Source organism: Misgurnus anguillicaudatus, chromosome 8 (genome assembly GCF_027580225.2).
Source record: "Misgurnus anguillicaudatus chromosome 8, ASM2758022v2, whole genome shotgun sequence".
NCBI classification, from domain to species: domain Eukaryota; kingdom Metazoa; phylum Chordata; class Actinopteri; order Cypriniformes; family Cobitidae; genus Misgurnus; species Misgurnus anguillicaudatus.
In genome coordinates, this window is record NC_073344.2 from 4,085,221 (window position 1) to 4,106,167 (window position 20,947).

The 20,947-nt window shown below is 43.7% G+C and overlaps 1 protein-coding gene across 1 annotated transcript in view; it reads left to right on the forward strand.

The window, feature by feature from the left end:
* Window positions 1–20,947, forward strand: part of espnla (espin like a) — a 48,677-nt gene that overhangs the window by 22,719 nt on the left and 5,011 nt on the right. Inside the window, exons 3-5 of the mRNA XM_055213082.2 lie at window positions 11,748–11,934; window positions 12,049–12,231; window positions 12,321–12,452. Of these exons, the coding sequence (XP_055069057.2) occupies window positions 11,748–11,934; window positions 12,049–12,231; window positions 12,321–12,452 (502 nt within the window). The remainder of the gene's footprint in view (window positions 1–11,747; window positions 11,935–12,048; window positions 12,232–12,320; window positions 12,453–20,947) is intronic.

Genomic DNA, 20,947 nt, shown 5'->3' on the forward strand with positions numbered 1-20,947 from the left:
CCAGCTTGTCCCATTGCTTGAACAATCGGAGGACCTTCGAATCAGCACCATTCCTTTCCCGCCTAGATGGTCGCTTCTTGGCTGCAACGAAAGGCAACACCTTAGAGATGCAGGGGTCTTGCTCTTGACTGAGCTGCAGCTCCTGAACGGATAACATGGGCATAACATCCTGACCACATGACAGCTGTTGGACGTGTTGAGCCAGATACAGTGCCCTGGATTCCGTTGCATCAATCCAGTCACAGTGTGCTTGACAAAGAGCTCTGATCTCAGCTGAATCACACGCCACCTCAAACGTTATATGGTTTTCAGATCCGTAGATTTGAGACTGACAGCTGACCCTGAAAGCATCCTGCACAGAATCTTCCTCTATCCTATTAGCTTCCTGAATCAGTGTGGGATATGGTTCCTTCAGCAGCCTCTGACAAATGGGCTTTGCGAAGAGGTCGCGACTCAAGGCATCAGCCACCACATTCCTTTTTCCAGGCAGGTGTTTGAGATCAAAGGAGTAAGACGCAAGCTTAGAGACCCAGCGGATTTCACAAGCGTCAAGCTTTGGCTTTGTTAAAAGGTAAGTCAGTGGATTATTATCCGTCCAAACTGTAAAGCTACGGCCTTTTAGCCAGTGGCTAAACTTTTCACAGACACTCCACTTCAGAGCCATGAACTCTAGTCTGTGAGCTGGGTACTTTCGTTGTGACGCATTGAGTGTCTTGCTTGCAAAAGCAACAGGTCTGGCCTTGGACTCTCCTCGTGGCACTTGAGAAAGCACTGCTCCAAGTCCGTCTAATGAAGCATCGACTGACAGAATAAATGGCTCGTCAAAGTTTGGATGGGCCAGCACAACGCACTCCAACAGCATGGTCTTCAACTGGTCAAAAGCAGTTCTGCATTCCGCCGACCAGTCTGCAGGAGTAAGCTTACGATAGGTCCCTAAAGGCTTCTTATCTCTAGCTGACCATCCCCGTCTCTTCTGCCCAGCCGTAAGTGCGAACAATGGCTTCGCAATGGAGGGACAATTTGGGATGAAATGCTGGTAGTAAAAGACCATGCCAAGGAAAGATTTGATTTTCCGAATAGAAGGCGTGCCCTCATCTCCCTCCATGAGGTCTTGCACTGTCATCTTGGTGATGACCTCCACTTTGGCAGGGTCGACGGCCACACCCTCGCCATTAATGACATGTCCAAGGAATCTGACTTGTTCTTGAAGCAGATAGCACTTCTTCGGAGCCAGTTTTAAGTTGTTCTCCCGCAGTCTCTGGAACACTGTGCGAAGTCTGGAAAGGGCCTCATCCTCCGTCGACGCAAAGACAAGAAGATCGTCAAGATAACACAGGAGTTTTGTAAAGTTCATGTCCCCAAAGATCCCAATCATCATCCTCATGAAGGACGCTGGACTGTTACAAAGTCCCTGTGGCATTCGATTATATTCATGCAGTCCAAAGGGGGTTGTGAAAGCAGTGTACTTCTTGTCGTCTTCGTGCATTGGGATGTTGAAGAAGCCATAAGTGAGGTCCATCGTACTAAAGAGACAATTGCCACCAAGAGCAGCCAGACAGTCAGACTGGTGTGGCAAGGGATGGGCATCCTTTAAGGTTCGGGCATTCAGCCACCTGAAATCGGTGCAAATCCGCAACCCACCGTCTTTCTTCCACACCATCACCAGTGGTGAAGCATACTCGCTCGAAGACTTCCTGATAATCCCCTTTTCCTCCATATCAGTGAGAACCTGCCTCAACTTCTGATAGTGGGCAGGAGGGACCCTCCTATACGGCAGGCGAAAAGGGCGATTGTCAGTGAGATGAATGCGGTGTGTATATCCCTTGACCTCACCACAGTCCAATGGGTGCTTGGAGAAGATGTCGTGATATTCAATCAATAGCTGTGTGAGCCTAGACTTGCAGTCTTTACTGACCTGGCATGCGTCTATGTCAACATCACTTAGGCCCAACTCTGATAGGCTTTTTTCCAGCTGACCAGCTAAATAGACACTGGGCCATGTGTCATGTTGCTGTTGCGCTATGTCATGTACTTGTTTCTCCATATGAGATTGCTGTATCTCAAAGTCAGTTTCTTTGTTGTCTGCATCTGGTTGTTTCTCTGAAGCCACATGTAGACCCTGAGAAGCAGCTAGATCCTCGATTGCCAAACATGGAAACACATCAGCCAATTTGCAATTTCTCTTCAGTGTCACAGCTTTGTCAGATGGGTTAACAACTGTCATTGGCACCCATCTATCACCCCAGAGAGAACACCTCGTGGCATGGCTTTTAAGTTGGTTGGCTCTACCACAACTGTGCTTCCAGGTGACATTGGCACGCTAGCAGGAAGTCTACCCCAAACCAAATGCTCATGCCTGGGTTGAAGTATCACTGCTTGGGTGAGCTTGACAGTGCCTATTTTGTCAGGAACCACACTCCCTCTCCAGCGCTCAACATTGGTGAACATCGACAAGAACTGTTCAACATCGGGATCAGACTGATGCTCAGGTCTGGAAGCCATGCTCCAATAGTCATTATCACCCTTAAGAACACGAATCATGTGTTTGATGACATTTGAGCCCACTATGAGATCATCATGCTGACCAGGCACAACCAAAGTAGGTACAACACAGCGAGCACCGTAAAGCTGCATCTCCAAGTCATAAAAACCCTGGAGTCTGCAGACCACCACAGCCAATCAAAACAATATTTTCTTCAGGGTGCTGCTTCTCAGGCAAAACACCAGCAGAGCTGAGTTTCTCTACTGCATGTTCACTGATGCTACATGCCATAGAGCCAGAGTCCAACATTCCTTTAAGCTGTACACTGTGATTGACAAGGACAGTAGCATAAAACAACTCACTGAATGCTTCGATTGTCTGTGTGGCTTGAATGACAAAACGGGTCCCCTTAGGTGCTTTGGCAAAGCAGTCCTCATATAAGCGAGCTGGGTCTTGTGTATCAGAGAGGGATTTGTCCACAATACCAACACCGCCCCTCCCAGGGTGTGGGTTTTCTAGTTTAACTGTGGGTCCTGTCCACCAGCGCTGTTGGCAGGTCGAGAGTGGCGCTGGTTGGTCTGATCAGGGCAGTCCTTCTTCCAGTGACCAGGCGATAAGCACTTTAAACACCTGTTCTCTCGTCTGCAGTGAGACAAAGTGGAGTGATCAGAAGCCCTACAAACCCTGCACACCTTTCGAAAAGAGTGAGGAACTGTGGCTTGAGCTCTGGGGTTAGCTGGCACTTGTGTTTGTTGTGTAACCAGTCGGTCTAACTAGTTCACTAAACTGCTCAAGCAGACATTGACAACACTCGCAGTAGTCATGGGAACTGGAGATGGCCCCAACGGCACAGTGGTGTTTGGAGCTGGTGTATTATCAGCCATAGGCACATGACACTGGGAATGGACTTTGCGCTCTACTGTGCTTAGCTTAACTGGCCTAACAGAAGCAGCTTGAATTTTCTGTTCTTGCATGTGCTCGTCAAGCCTCTCTTGGATCTCACATGCCGACCATTTTTCCGCAGACTTGAACTTGAAAACACTTGCAAGAGACTGGTCTGGGCAGTGTTTGATAAACATCATACTGACTTCATGGCCCGTGTCATCAATGCATAGACCCTGTCTTTTCAGATATTCATCTGCTACATCAACTGTTTTGTTTAGCCTTATCCAATATTCCATAGCATCTTCACTTGGCATGGGCAGTGTGTTGTAAAAATCTGCCAAAGGCATGCTTGAGTAAGTCAGTTCACTAAAGTGTTGTTTCAGGATATCAAAAATCACATGGGGATTGGCAGCATGGTTAATTGATGTGTTGTTACGCAGCTTAAAGGCGCTCTAAGCCAATTAAAGCGTTTTTGACCATAAAACATTTTTTGTTACATACCGGAAACATCTCCTCACTATCTGCTTGCTGCCTGTCCGCTGATCAAACTGTAAAAAAACGCGATCTCTGTAGACAGCTCAGGCTTCACAAACGGCAATATCAACAAGTGGCCAAACCTAGCATCACAAAACAAAACAAAGTATTCCAGCCAATAAATGACAAAAAGGATTTGGGGGTGGGGGTTGGGCGCGTTCATGAAAGCACGGAAGGGAGGGGGAGGGGGAGGAGTTAGCTACGCTCCGTCTGTTTGAAAATAGTTTCAAACGTCAACAATTACTAACGTCTCGCAGATTCGCTTAGAGAGCCTTTAATCTTCACTACATCCCCTGCTTTGCCCATAAGTTTTGCCAGGACTTCCTGTGAATGTTCATGAACTGGAATAGCTTTCTTCTTTAAATACAAAGTCATAAGATTTTCCCACTCATGAACTGTGAATTTGTCTGAGCTATCACCCCTGAATATAGGAGGCTCCCTTACATCTGATTGCATGACAACCTTGACGTTAGGTAATGTCATCTCTGAGGGCTGTACAGTAGTACTGGTGTTGTGTGTGCACCGGTCAGATTGTAGCTTAGCTGTGATGGACTCACCTAGCTTCTCAGCTAACTGTGTAATGAGTGAGCCCAAGTCTGTATTCTGCTCAACTTGGCTCGGCATGGCACGATCTACATAACGTGTAGAGGTAAGCTGTGGGGTGTGTAATGCTGTGACACTAGGCCCTGGTGTTCTGGACTCTAAGGGTCAAAAAAACAAACCCCTCCCCACACCAAACTGGTTCTCAATAGAGTCACCCTCAGCATTGTTAACTTCACCCTCAACAAAATATGAGTAACCCTCTGCCATTTTTCAGTCACTCCATACACAGAAAGCACATGAGATTAAAAAAAATCAATAAAATAAAATCTTAATGGTCAAACTGTAAGAGTACAAAAAAACATATAGATAATCACATCAATCAGCAATCAATTGCATATCATTAAAGCACTCCCTTAAATGGTGTTATATTGAAAAAGACAAAAAAATTAAACATCAGGTTGCAGTCCAATGGAATACCTGACCACGGTAAAAGGCAAGTGAATGCTGCTACCCACGGCGAACGAGCTGACGTCGATCTTCAGACCAATCCTTGAAAGGTCACGGCACCATTGTAACGGGCCTGCAGTCTATAACAGTTTATTTCAGGTCAAATGCACGTCCATTAACCCTTGTATATTCTGCGTTGTGTTCTTGTTGCGATGAATGAAGAAAAGACCCAAAGCACAACCGACTGCTGGTTACTCTTTTAATGAAGATGGAACAGCGGATTTGTACAAATCAACAAACTAAAATAAATAAGGCTCTGTAACATGCAGTCTCCTCCACATAGCACACAGATCTCAAGCTCCTCCTCTCAGCCTGCCTGGCGCAAACTGCATATACATACACCACTGATAAAACTTAGTTGTATCAGCAAAAATACTTTTAAATAAAAATGTGAAAATGAACTAAATAGATTGAGCATTTTATAATGTAATTAACATCATGAATTTCTTTTACATACTTAATGCAACAAATGTAAACACTATGCCAGATAAATTATAATGAACACATACCTGTACAAATCAACAAACAAAAATAAATAAGGCTCTGTAACATGCAGTCTCCTCCACATAGCACACAGATCTCAAGCTCCTGTTAGCAGATAAACATATAGAAAACCCCATAAACTAGCACGTGGAAACATGTCTATTTTAAAGCTTGTAAAAAGTCTGTTTACAAGGTTTATAATCAATTGACATGTTAACTGAATGTTCACATCCTCAAAACAAACATTTATACAGGCATAAAACAAAGTTTGCATCGTCCAAAAACCGAAATAAGTGTTTAAAACTGACGAGCAAAATAATACGTTACCTCCTCTCACCCTGCCTGGCGCAAACTGAGAGAAGCACGTGAATGACGACACAAAGACTGCGACCTCTTAAAGTGACAGTACAGGTATTAACACCATGGTCTGAATACAACATACAGGTGTAAATATTAACAATAAAACACATCTCAAACATAAAGAAAACAATGTTCATCAGCATTTGGTGACATTTCAACCGTAAAAGTAAAGATATAATTTCAACCTGGTTACACAATGGATAATATATATGGTAAAATAAGGTGTCAATCTACTTACTGGAATTAGTTCATTTGCAATAACAATATTCTGTAGGGAAATTTTTTTTGCACTGTTTATGAATTGCCGCAGTGCATTATTGACAATTTCTGTCAAGGTTCCCTTTCAGTCGGTCACTACGACGTCACGTCGTGACCGACGAATTGGGAGCTCGCTTAGAGAGACCAATCTGCTTCGAATACTACTAAAACGCCAATGAACTTGGCATTGAGATATTTGCATAATGCTGGCGCCGCCCCGCCAGGTGCGCATATAAGGCGCACGTGCAAACAGGGAAACCAGCCCTTCTTCGCTTCGAAAGCCGGCTTTATCTGACTGAGAAGCTACTATCTGCTCTTCGGGGAACGGTTGCTGAAGTTGATTGACAAGCAGTACTAACACAGCGGACGCTCGCAGTATTCCACTGCTCTGCATATTTTTTGTTTTGAGTTTAGTGTGTGCGTTGCCTTTCCCTGTGCGCATCATCAGCTGAGCACCTAAAGAGTGATTTCCCTAAAAGAGTGATACGTGAGAGCTCTGTGTCTTTTTAAAGACAGCCACTCTCTCGTATATTCGGAGATCAGCGTCCTTTTCAGGATTGCTTTTCGTCCGTGCGATCTTGGATGTGAGAGGTATAAGGGTTCCAGTTACGGTCACGAGCGCTGTCTTCATGCTTGGGCATCAAGCACTCTGGGGCTGCGCTCGTGGAGAGTTTTTGTTCTCTCTGTGAGAGCATAACCCTCTTGGATTGCGGAGACGACTGACGTTTCTACGGGAATGCTGTCCGCGTCTTTGCAGTGCTGACACCGCCATGGTGCGACTGTCAAGCGCTCGCATGACGCTCTTCGCATCACTACGCTGAGGAGGACGGAGGATGCGTCCTCCACCTACCGGCCTTTCATCCTCAGCCGGTTGAGGTTCCGGTGGAGACGGCAGAGTCGTGTTCTACGATGTCTGCCGAATCCATTGGACCTCCTTCTGGTCCCGTTCACTTCTGCAGCATCAGAGGGGTGTCCAATTTTCCTCCGAAGTGGAGTCGTTCCGGAGATGGCGGCCGTGCCCGCTCGAGCGGCGGTAACGGTTGAGTTGGAGGGGTTAACCCCTCTCCGCCCGAACCGTACCGCCCACGTGATTGGTATTTCGGAGCTGCTCGGGCCTCTCGGTCCTCTGCTCCTGTGCCTTTCTTCCCGACGGCACGTAGAGCTGACGTGGTTTGCGGCCATCCGGCCGTTCAGCTTCAGCTTTCACCCCTCACCTCCCTCACCAATGGAGCCGCTAAGGGCAGGGACCCTTCAGTGGAGCGGGGGGTTGCGATGCAGCTGCGTTCCTGGAGGGACCACCCAACCCTTCCCTCCCGTGTTTGTAGATAGTCGTCCGGTTACGGGCGCTGTCCGTCAGGCATGCGGAGAGGCGGCTTCAGCCCTGCACGCAATAACGTTGCTACGGGTTCACCAAGGATTTACGAGGGAGGCCGCGACCTTCAGTCGTGCGATGTTCACGACAGTGGTTCAAGATCGCCACCTTTGGCTGTGTCTGGCTGACGGACGCAGGCGAGAACAACTTCTTGAATGCTCCTGTCTCACAGACTTCGGCGAGGCCGTGGAGTCGTACAGCTCCGCTGCGCAGACTGAGGCGATCTCTGTGGTCATGCCCCGGCGAAGGAGAGCTGCCCTTGGTAAAAACCACCACGCCGGTTCCTCAGTCTGCCTCTCGCCGTCGGCGTCCTGCGGCGACCACCTCCGTTCCCCTTTTCGGACCCCATCTCGGCAGCGCGGGGGGAACCGGTCGTCAGCAGCTCGCCCCGCCCGCTTAGCCACTTCCCGTGAGATCGGGAGTTTAAGTGGCCAGTAAGCGGGCGACCTGGATTGGCAGAGGATCACTCTTCAGGAGACGGTGATTCGCTCCTTCCCCCGATAGAGGGTCGGGTGGAAAATTCTTGGTTTGCATATGTTCCACCGGCTGTTTAGCCGGTGCCCACTAACCACACACAGAGTGCATTCCTCTTCCCTCTCCAGGTCTCCAGAGGATCGAGAGAGCCGTGAGCGGGCACACACCAGCTCACCCTACCTCTCCTCTATCGCCAGCGGGTGTTCTGAGGAGTCCGAGCCCTCCACTCAGGAGACCGGACCACCAGCAAACCCGTCGGAGTCTGCGTCCTCAGCTGAGGAGACCGGACGACCGTTTCCCTCAGCGGGCTCAGGTCAGTGTCACACACACACACATACTGTAGATGCTTATGCTGTCACGGCAGACGCACCGGCAGTCCCGCCTGTCCCGCCTCGCTGCCCCGCCGCGGGTACACCGGTAGTGTCGTTAATTCTCCTCGTACGGTGCCTGGGTGCTTGGCTTCAGTTCCCAGCCCGTTCGTTGGGTTTTACGCACGATCCGCCTCGGTTACGAAATACAATTACCGGCACAACCCCGAAATTCTCGGGCTTTCGTTTCACTATAGTGAAAGTATCCGATGCACATGTACTGCGTGCATAAGTCGATGTCCTGCTGGCGAAGGATTATCGAGCCGGTCCCTCTTACCGAGATGATGATATGATGATAGGGTTTTTCCAGCCTTTATCTCATAGTACCCGAAATACGCGGTGGGTTACGATCGATTTGATTTACGCCCGGCTCTACGGAGGTGGTCTTTTGGATGATAACGCCGAGGCTCGTATTTCAATATTCAGATCGGTTGCAGCTTTAGACCTGTAAGACGTGTACTTTTGTGTCCATCTCCCCTCGCCTTAGACCGTTTTTTCGCTCTGCGTCGTGGGGTGGGCATATTAATATTAAGTACACCATTCGAGCTGTCTCTCTCTCTCCGTGTCTCCATGAAAGTGTTAGTCACGGCATTAAAATATCAGAGAGAGAGCGTTGTTCGCATTCTGCTTTATTTACGTTGACTTATAATAGCCCGTTCTTGGCAGACGTGCGCGAACACAGAGAGTTAATGCTTCGGCATCTCGCTCGTTTAAGTCATCAGGTCGACTGGGAAAGAGCAACTTTGCCCCGTGCAGAGGATCCTTTTTCTCAGTATGGAATTAGACTCGATCAACTAATTGGCGTGTTTTACAAGAGCGCGCAACTAGTCAGTTCTGACTTGCCTCGGTTTAATTCGAGGGAAGTACGCGGTCCCTCTGATACAATTTCAGAAGCTCCTGGACATATGACAGCATGCTGCAGCCGTGACACTGTTCGAGCTGCGTCATATGAGACCGCTTCTGAGGTCCCTTCGTGCCATTTACATCCCGGGATCGCTCAATACAGCGGTACGCGCTTCCGAGCTGCGCCCCCGGCGAATGGCGACTCCACCCCCAGACGGTCCAGCTAATTTGGAAGAAGTTCGGTTGTGCGTAGATAGATCTGTTTGCGTCGCCGGACGATACCCACTGTCGCCTATTTTATTCACTAACCGAGGGCAGCCTCGGCGTGGATGCGTTGGCACACAGCTGACCGCGGGGGGTGCGTAAATACGCATTCCTTCCAGTGAGCTTTATTGCGCAGACACTGTGCAAAGTCAGGCAGGACGAGGAGAGCCTTTTATTAATCGTCCGTACTGGACGACCAAGAATTGGTTTTCATAGTTAATGCTCCTCGCGACAGCCCTCCCTGGCGGATTCCCCTGAGGAAGGACTTTCTTTCTTAGGAAGGGGCACATTTGGCACTCGCGCCCCGACCTGTGGATATCCATGTATGGTCGTTGAGCGCGCGCAAGGTTTAGGTGATTTATCGCAAGCGGTATCTAACACCATCGACGCGGTTCGAGCACCGTCCACAGGACGGGCTTACGCGCTTAATGAAACCTTTTCGTCACCTGGTGCTCTTCGCAACGCGAGGACCCAGAGAATGCCCTTTAACATTATGCTTTATATCTTTAACATGGGTTAGATGGTAGGCTGTCCCTCCGCCATTAAAATTGATATCGCCGCTATTTCTGCTCATCACTCACTTATCTACGGCAGATCAGTTGGCCAGCATGATTTAATTATTACATTTTAAAGAGGCGCTCGCAGGCTAAACCCCTCGCGCCCTCCCTCTTTTTTCCTGAGACCTGTCCATGGTGCTGAAGCCTTCAGGTCTCCGATTTAGCCTTTGCAGTTTGCGAGTCTGAAGTTTTTATCAATGAAAACTCTGACCCTGCTAGCATTGGCCTCCATGAAGAGAGTAGGAGATTTACATGCATTCTCTGTTGACGATTCGTGCCTTTAGTTTGGTCCTGCTGTCTCACTGAAGACCCAGACCAGGCTACGTGCCCAAAGTTCCCACCACTCCCTTCAGAGATAAGGTGGTGAGCTTGCAAGCGTTGCCTTTGGAGCAGGCAAACCCAACCGAGGCTTTGTTGTGCCCCGTACGCGCACTGCGATTCTACGTGGTCCGCACGCAAAGCTTCAGGACCTCAGACCAGCTCTTTGTTTGTTATGGTGGCCAGCAGAAAGGGAAAGCTGTCACTAAGCAGAGGATGTCTCATTGGATAGTTGATACTATCGCCCTGGTTTATAATTTGCAGGGCATTCCTTGCCCCTTAATTTGAGAGCGCACTCCACTCGGAGTGTTGCCTCATCTTGGGCATTAGCTCGTGGTTCCTCGCTAACAGACATCTGTAGAGCTGCTGGTTGGGCGACACCTAATACGTTCATTAGATTCTACAATGTTCGTATCGAGCCTGTATCCTCTCGTGTTCTATCCTCACCAGGGAGGACACGGAGAGCAGACTCGCAAGTCGGCTTGCAGCCTCCGACTGAGGCTCCAAATTGAGTTTCAGTATGGAAGGCTAACAGAGCAAAAATGCGTAATGGTTTGATTTGCTCTCTCCACTGCCTTGACAGCCTTTGTTGCGGAGCATTGGCTGTCAGCCTTTCACTAGCTGTATTCTTACGAACCTACGTGTTTGGCCAGGGCCCCACATTGTGTCCCAACGGGTTCCTTTGTGAGTATTATTCCGTGGGGTTAATCCTACCAGCCCACGTTTCCCTTAGCAGAGCACTGCTTTGCTTACACAGCCACGGCTGTCATTTATACCTCAACTACGGTTGACTTTCGTCCACCATTAGCCCTTAACGGGGCGGTGGCTTCCGCAGCGTCCCTATACCGCTCAGTTAGGGCGCTTCCCAGTCGCTGGCACTACTGTGGGGTTAAAGGAACATCTAGTGCCCGGCCTTCTGCCTTGAAACCTAATTCTCCTATCCTTAAGTGGAACCGGAGGGCTTTAAGCAGACACTGGAAGAGGTCAGCCCCTAGTGGCGTTTTTAGTAGGGTTTCCCAATTCGTCGGTCACGACGTGACGTCGTAGTGACCGACTGAAAGGGAACGTCTCGGTTACGGATGTAACCCTCGTTCCCTGAAGGAGGGAACGGAGACGTCACGTCCCGTCGCCACAGGTGCTGCCACCTGCTGTTTAGGCCGGTCACCTTCCGGCTTTCTCAGCGAACAGAAGCTGATTTCCCTATTTGCACGTGCGCCTTATATGCGCACCTGGCGGGGCGGCGCCAGCATTATGCAAATATCTCAATGCCAAGTTCATTGGCGTTTTAGTAGTATTCGAAGCAGATTGGTCTCTCTAAGCGAGCTCCCAATTCGTCGGTCACGACGTGACGTCTCCGTTCCCTCCTTCAGGGAACGAGGGTTACATCCGTAACCGAGACGTTTTCTATCCTTTTATTTTTTATTAATATAGCTGATCATATCACATAGTACAGTAGTTGCCTGACACCTGTGTACATTTACAAATGTACCTTTTCTCAGGTGTGTAAATCGACAGACTAACATGGGCGCCACGCCACTGTATTTGGCCTGCCAGGAGGGAAATCTACATGTGGTGGAGTATCTTATTAAAGACTGTGGGGCTGATGTGCATCTAAGAGCACAAGATGGCATGACATCTCTGCATGCTGCAGCTCATATGGGCCACCATGCACTGGTGGTATGGCTTGTGAGTACCACATTTGTCTGTACTCATACAAATATTGAACATCATTTCCAATGGTCTGATAAAATCATACTGATTTTACAAGTTCTGCATTAAGGGTTTAGTTGTGTATTTCAGGCAAAGTTTACAGACATTTGCCTGTCCAATCAAGATAATGAAGGGGCGACTGCTTTACACTTTGCTGCTAGTGGAGGATACCATCAGATCTTGGATTGCCTGTTACAGATGGGATCAAAGGTCAAGAAAGATTACTGGGGTGGAACTCCTTTGCATGATGCAGCAGAAAATGGAGAAATAGAGGTAATTCCAAATTAGGGTGTAAGTACCATGTGTTGTGTCACTATTAGAAGTATTGACATGAATATGATTCTGTATACACAATTTTCCAGTGTTGTCGAATCCTTCTGAGTCACAAAATAAGCCCAAAAGAGAGGGATGTAGATGGATTCACTGCTGCAGACCTGGCTGAATACAACGGCCACTTTGAATGTGCCAGATATCTTCGCTCTATGGAGAGAAATGTAAGATTTTCTATTTGTATGCACATGCTAAATGGAATCAATCTTTATATACAGCCAAGCCTGAAATTATTCATACCCCTGCCAAATTCTGATTTAAAGTTACTTTCATTAAACCAGTAAGTTTTTTTGGGACCAGTAAGGACACAGGGTTCCCCCAAAAGATAATAAGACGATGTATATGAGGCATCATTGTTGAAAAAATTATTACTCATCTTTTATTTACATTTGAAAAAAGTGGCATGTCCAAAACAATTTATACCCTTCTCATTAATCAATAGAAATGCCTTTATTGGCAATCAAACACTTCCTATAATTGCTGACCAGCTTTTTGCATGTCTCCATTGGTAATTTGGCCATTCATCTTAAGCGATGATCTCCAACTCTTTTAAGTTGGAGGGTCTCCTTGCCATCACCCTGATCTTTAGCTCCCTGCACAGAGTCTAAATTGGATTTAAGTCAAGACTCTGACTGGGCCACTGCAAAACGTTAATGTGTTTGTCTGCTAACCATTTCTTCACCAATTTTGCTGTGTGTTATGGGTCGTTGTCGTGCTGAAATGTCCACTGGTGCCCAAGGCCAAGTTTTCCTGCAGACTGCCTGATGTTGTTGTTAAGAATTTTGATGTATTGCTTCTTTTTCATGGTGCCATTTACTGTGATTAGGTTCCCTGATCCATCAGCTGAAAAACACCCCCAAAACTTTAGGTTCCCACCACCATATTTGACAGTGGGGATGGTGTTCTTAGGGTTGAAGGCTTCTCCTTTTTTATGCCTAATGAAGGCCACATCATTATTGCTGAACAATTCAATTTATGTTTTATCTGACTATAAAACAGTAGACCAGAAGTCTTCTTCTTTGTCCAGATGAGCATTTGTAAAGGCCAAGGGGGCTTTTGTGTGCCTTATCTGGAGAAGTGGTGTCCTCCATAGTCTGCGTCCATGGAACCCAGCAGTTTGCTGTGTCCATTGTACTGTCTGCCTTGAGATGTTGCCATCATCAGAGCCCAGATTCATCAGGATGGCCTTGGTGGTGATCCTTGGATTCTTTTTTTACCTCTCTCACTATCCTCCTGGCCAGCACATGTGTCACTTTTGGCTTCCAACATTGTTCTCTGAGATTTTTCACAGTGCGGAACGTCTTGTATTTTTTAATAATACTTTGCACTGTAGCTAATGGAACTTCATTACAATTATATATGGTCTTATAGCCCTTTCCTGACTTGTAAGCAGCCACAATGTGCAGCCACAGTTCCTCAGTGAGCTCCTTTGTCATGATTGTCCACAAACCAACAGCAGATATCTTCTGTTTTTCTTTATTGTTGATTAAAACGGTTGTTCCCACGAATTAGGGTAATTAGGATGCTTGGACTATCTGGAATGCTATAGAACTTTGGATTATACCATAGACTGTGACAGGTAGCCAAGGGTATGAATAATTTTATTTTGGCCACTTTTTGTTCAAATGTAAATAAAAGATGAGTAATTTTTTTTCCCCACAATGATGCCTCTTGAACATCATCTTCTTATCTTTTGGAAGAGGCCTGCGTCCTTTCCGGTCAAAAAGAAACTTGCTGGTTGAATAAAAGTAACATTAAGTCAGAATTTGCTAGGGGTATGAATAATTTTGGTCTTGACTGTATATAAATATGCTTAATCCTGCCCTCAGGCCATTCAGAAATACTAGTTTTTAGGCAAAATCCATTAGGAGTCTGAAAAAATGCTAACACACTTAGCTTCATGTAGTCCTTAATAATAATATATTTGCCTATAAAATTTTAAAGCAAAAGCTCCCATTCCAAGATTTCCTTAACAGTTTAAATTGCAAAACTTTCAAGATATACAAGTTTGTATTATATCTGGGTCATTTACAGTACTCTTTAAAATTACGAAATGTGAATTCATGTGTTTATTGGCTTTGACTATCATGCCCAGTACCATAACAGCAAAAACATCAGAAATAGTTTATGAGTCATATAGTGCTTCACTATAGTGCTAGAAGAGGCTTTCATGTGCAGTTCATAGAATGATCTCAGTGACCTCAAAGAACGCCTCTAAGCCTTTTTGTTTCGTGTGGTAAATAAGATGCTGCTCAATTTGAGTCATAAATATTTTAAGGGTGAACTTGGGTAGTGGAGTTGGGTAGGGCCGAACAACTAAACCACATAGAAAAAATACTTTGATTCTACATTATTTAGAGCACAAAGCGGATGGATCAGTCTATGGGGAATTCTGCGGGTTGGGTGATTTACTGTATTTCACAACTATGAATCCTTTCTTTAGGTTTTGAAGCTGTTCCTCATACTGTAGGTGTTCACATGTCAATGAGCAGTTGAAATAGCAGCTGTTTTTGCTGTTTACATTTCTTGAATTTCTTCCAACATACTTAAAACACATTTAACAAACAAATCTTAAATGCGTGATCTAAAATCCATATGAACAGGTTTTGGAGAAGCAGAATATTAATTTTCTTTATGTAAACATTAAGGAATCTTGTATAGCGATGCACCATAAATCTGTGCAGACCTCTATGGACTTCGTTGGTTACTCAGCTGTTAAATTGTAAGCATACCACTGACATATAGTACTTACTGTAAAGGTTAATTGCAGTTTATTTCCATGAAAGGTTTCAAAGCTGAACCTGCAATAACTCCTTTTAGTTATACATTTTATAGCTAATATACTGTATTAGATATTTTTCAAATTTGTATGTCGGAATGGAATCATACAGCACATTTTTATTGTAAATGTGCATTATAATATGATTATGAAAACATTAAAACCTTTTAAAGCCATATCAACAGGTTAAAGTGTCTAAAGTTTAAGCCTAATAAAATTAAATAAATACGGTTTATACAACTTTAAGTACCCAATCTGAGATTTCACAAAAACCCTTTTGGTTGAATGAATTACACTCTTCATTCACCCTAGTTAAACTTTTCCATAGATCTAATCCAGTAATAGAAGCTGCTTGTCATTATAGGTATAAATAAATTAACAATCTATTGATTCTAAATTGATGTGAGAGCCTCAGGGTGCCACTAGATGTCAAAAATAAGCTGACCTGTCTCAACAATAGATTTAATTAGAGAAGGAAGGCAGGTAAAGCATCAGATCCTGCAGTTTGCATTCTCTCTGCGAGCTGGTGATGTATCAGTTACCTTCTCACCAGCAGCCTAGCTCAGGTAGAGGGCCGGGGGCTGAGCTGGTTATGGGATCCACAGGGTTTGGTTTCAGGGTTTTTACCATTCTAATGTGTGGAAACAGATATTTGATCTATCAAATCAGTTAGAGAACAGGATGTTTGTTGGCTTAAAACGAGCATCTGATTGTTTATCTTTGTTCCTTTAACCTTATTTCCATTGTAACCAAGGTTAACACATCTGTTCCTATGCCAGTATTTTAATACTGGCTTTGGATAGTTTAAAGATAGAAAGTTTGTTAAATATTTTAGTTATTGTTTAGTTCAAAAAATGAAAATTAATTATGTTGCCTTGCATAAATGTATGTTTCTGCTAAATAGTATATTAATAAATAATATAATATTATAAGAACGAATGGAAATAAAATATGAATGGCTACTTATTAGAGCTTTGAATGAACACTTTTTAGAGTGTGTACGCGACATGCACCTTGACACAGGCAGACTTTTCTGCTCTTCCGTTGCAAATGACAATGTGTGGTTAAAAAATCTAAACTTTACTTTGAAGTCATTGCATGTCCCCCTATATCCAGTGGAAATTACGCCCCTGCATTAGTTTATTAGTACCTCATAGGTACAAATCTACCCATACCTGTACCCAAACGGTATATATAAAGACTTTTTAATGGGTACCGTCCCAGTAACCGCCTCTGAACATTTTATTATGAGTCTAGGGGGCTGTTTACACTTGGTATTAAGATGTGTTTTCATCGATCGGATCACAAGTGGACCAGACAGACACATCATGTTTATACCTGGTATTTAAATCCGTCTCTTTTGTCCACTTTCAACCACTTCTGTCCTGAATATGAGGGGATGGTTTGTCGAGACGGGGGGCGAGTCTCTCCGCTGTCATTTAAACGTGAGCGGGAGTAATCATGAGTTTATATGGATGCAAACGAATAATATGTCGGAGGCTGCTGCCTTTGTAGTAAGTAAACATGCTGCACAGTGTTTTGTACATGTATATGTAAGAGCTTTCTTGGAATTTTCAGCACAATTGATGAAATAGGATCGCGCAACTTTCACACGCTTGCAAAATTTGCATTTGATTTGAATGAAAAAGCATTTTAATAGATTTTAACGTTTAATAATTCTCCGTCCATCTCCGAGATTACAACTCCGCCACTTCCGGCCTCAGACTGTCAGGCTGGGGCTGTCAGTCTCAGACTGTCAGGCCATGACGTATGGTTCTGCGCGTCTGCAGTTGGTCCTATCTCAGATCGCCGAGTCCCAATTTGCATTTCCTTTGTAGTAATGTGGCTGTACAAATGTTAACTTTATTAGTTCAACCAAAGAAACATGGTTACTACACTTTTACTATAGTAAAAGCATGGTTCATTTTCATCTGGGTATTTTTGAGTTATATACACAAGTATAAAATACGTTAAACAATAGTTATACTATAAACTTTAAATATTTAGACTTTAAAATAAGTAGCTTTCGTTACACACATTGCACATGAACGTCAGAACCAGACGCCTCACAAACAACCTGCGTTTGTTCTACGACGACATGTTTCACTCCTCCACTTGGTAGAACACATTGTAAAATGTATTGTGGAAAAAAAATGATGAGAAAAAAAGACGGGAATAGTAAATAAAATTATATTAGACATAAGTTATAAGAATGAATGAAATATTGCTAACAGTCATGGTGTGTGTAACTAGGCAACCACGTTTTCATTCACGTTGCATGACGTCATCGAAGTATGTCTCAGAACGTGCATACTCTTTTGCTACACACTCAAAAGTATGTAAGTTTTCCTCACAAAAACAGTACATACTTTTAGGTCGTAGTATAAGTGGGCGAATTGGGACTCAGCACTGGTGTTTAGTACCTCAGATTAGATAAATGGGCGGAGAGAAGGTGGTCGCGTGTGGCTGTTCGAACACATTCAACCACATGTGCGTTTACACTACAAAAGCAATCTGATCAAAAGGGGATTAGACTAGCTCTGAATGTGGTTGAAAGTGGTCCAAAGTGGACTAGCTTAAAAGTTTTGAACACCGTTTACACCTGGCATTAACGTCGTCCACTTGTGATCCGATCAATGAAAACGCAGGTTAATGCCAAGTGTAAACAGCCTCTAAGGCCCAAAATTTACTCAGATCCTGCTCTGGTCCCACCCCTTTTCCCTGTGATTGAACGACTAAGTGAAAAGTGACATTGACAAGCTTAGTTTTTGAAAATTTTTCAACTCTGGGAGCTCATCACTGAGTGCGGAAAAAACTTCTGCAAAAATAAATCTAATTTATTTTTTCCACCAAGAAACAAAATTAAGTCAGATCACAGTAAAAGCAAATGACATGTTGTTTTAGTTCAGTTATTCAGCAAAACACTTTATTCAACAAAATACATACAGCAAAAATTGCCTTGCATAAATGTTTCTATTAAATAATGACCTATTTAAAACAGTGTAACAAGAATAATACAGTATTTGCTGTTGCTTGTTGCTAGGGTGTTACCAAAGTGTTGCAATGCTTTGCTATTCTAGATTTTTTAGCATGTTCCTATGCAGATGGTAGGGTTGTTAAATCAACCCATCCCCAAATTATATTTTCGTCCCTATATGCTTCGTTCACTTCTGCCAATATAAATCTCGGAGGTTTTGTTATCCACCAGGAGAAAAACTGAAAGTCAGATCACGTATAAAAAGAAAAACAAACTGCATGATTTAATTCATCTGCGCAGCACAAACGAAGCAGGATGGCTTGCAATACTTGCCAGAGTTCATTCTTTAGATCTAGAGGTTTGTTCAGATTCCTATGGACGATAATATTAGTGATGATTAAATCCATGTCATGATTGTGTGATGTTTAAAAGGCCAAACTACACAATTGAAGGCAATAGATATTCACACATCTATCTATGGTCACAGCAATTGGAAAAACTTCATTATGAATGTACTTAGCTGTTATCTCAGCATACTAAAGAAGACTCAAATCAGGAATAAAACATTTCACTGTACTTCAGCTTTAATTCCACCTCTGAGCACTGGGACAGGCCATCTCATTTCCTAACTGTGCCTGTAATGGATTGTTTGGGCCACTAGCCAGAGAGTTGCGTGCTAGGTATTTCCTCATGTTTTGGTTTCATCCCAAAGAGGTCACCCTCCCTGAGCCCAAGCCACCGCTCACAGTGAGAGTGCCTGCTCTCTGTGACAGCTGCAATCAAATAAACAGATCAATGATCAGATTTATTTTACAACATATATCTATGCTTTTAGGAGGCCAGCTGCCTTAAATGCATCTCCTCTGGCTACCCATAGAATTTTAAGGTTTATTTTAGTACAGCAACAGAAATTGTGCTGCTTTGGGGAATGTTTTTAGAAATTGAATTAGTGAGAGAGGATCCTTGTGGGGTGTATAGCCCAGCTCTGTGATTTGTTTATTGCAGGAACTTTCAAGCATTATGAAAATGTGCTTGGGGAGTTGAGAAAGTTTAAACATACTCAGGGAGTCAGTATGGGGCCTTTATAGTAATGCAAAATCTAATCAGCCACTAGGGGGTGGTAAGGGAGCCTTTTTCTGTCCCGCTGAGATGAATCTCTAAAGGTGTTTCTCATCAAATGTTCAGTCATATCTGAAGAATGCTCTGATTGCTTTGACCTTTAAATATGTAATATTGAGAATAGAACCATTCAGAAGAGAATTTGCTATTACAAAAACCTTTTCTAGTGTTTAGCTGATACAAACAATCAATACCAATGAATTTTTTTTAATACTATGCAAGATAATGAGCAAGTTGAGTTGCAAACTAATTCAAAGAAAATAACTGGACAAAAATTTAAAGCTGATAAGTTGAAGAAACTGGAAGTGAAGTCTGCTCAACCTGTAAATTTAATCTTTACTGAAGAATCGTCATCAGCCAGGAGTTCATGATTCCTCCTGCCTTTTGCTTAACAGCGAGTCTTAGCTTATTGTGTTTCAGCACCCAAATTTTACATTGGGCATATCAAAAATGTTTATTATCATTGAGTCATACATTCAAATTTGTTTGTCTTTAAAATTCTTAAAATTATTAACATCACTTCAGGACTATGTTTGATTGGATACCCCGCCTTTGACGTCATCAACAACAACATATGGGAAACAGTTTCTTTGTTTATTTTGCTATCTTAGCCATGCAATTTGTGTTTTAACATTTACAGCATTGTTTTTATTTGCTGCCCATGACACCAAAGCAAACGTGCTGCCTGTTTAGAACCAGACCATGTATCTCATTTTTGTAAAATGTATATGCTGGAAAATGCTGGATAAGAAATGATTAACTTTAGTGCATTGTCACCTACTTTTCCAAGATTATAAATAATTAAGCATACAATGGAAAGGTTCTCCAACTACTTTGTGTACTTTCATGCTAAGATTTTGAAATGCTTCATCAATTGATTAGTGTTTATGTATGTAAGGTCACGTTCCCGATTTAGTGTGGTACCAGAGAGTGCATCTGTTTCTCTGTTTACTGTTTCTGATTTGACAGTCTTCCACTTTCCACCTCACTGCGCGTTTGTTTGCATGTGCCTATTGGTTTGTTCCTTCATTAGTGTCATTGCCGGTGGCTACCCAATCCACTGTGTGAATTATTAAGTGCATTCTCCTATCAGAGTTTATCGTTTATTGTCTATTGGGCCATAGGCAGTTGTTAGGATGGTGTGGATGAAGTCAGGCCATCTCTGTGTTTGGTGTTCAGATTCTGTGTCACTGTCAGTTGACACAGAGTGATCAGATAGTGTGTGCCTGGATACCAAGCAAAATTTCGCGGACGGTAGTTTGTAAGTAACTCTTGTGCTTTTTATGTAAAGCTAGTTCAGGGCTTGTATATCTTGTTTGTACACACAGTAGTTTGAACAGTATTGTACATAATTAATTTATCTTTTCTAAAAAGGAATGGCATAAATGCTATTTTAGAACCTGCATTATAACATAGAACCTGTTTGTAATATATATGATTTAATATTTTACATAATTCATAATTAAATATATTTAAATTAAATGTTTTTTGAAGGTTTCTAACAAGGTTTGTCATGTAATATCATATATTATACAACAGTTCTTTCTGGTTCTCCAATCTGATTGGCTAAGAGCTATGCGATATTGTACTGATAACGGCACTGTAACCGCTTCATTTATCACCGTGATGATATAGAGCTATATCACACTCCTACTCGAGCGATATTGCTTAATTATTGCAGTACAGTTTATTGTAATAGTGTACATTCACTGTTTCAGGACTTCAAAACTCTCGTTACGGACCTAATAGTATTAATCTAACATTGGCAAGCATCTTTATTGGGC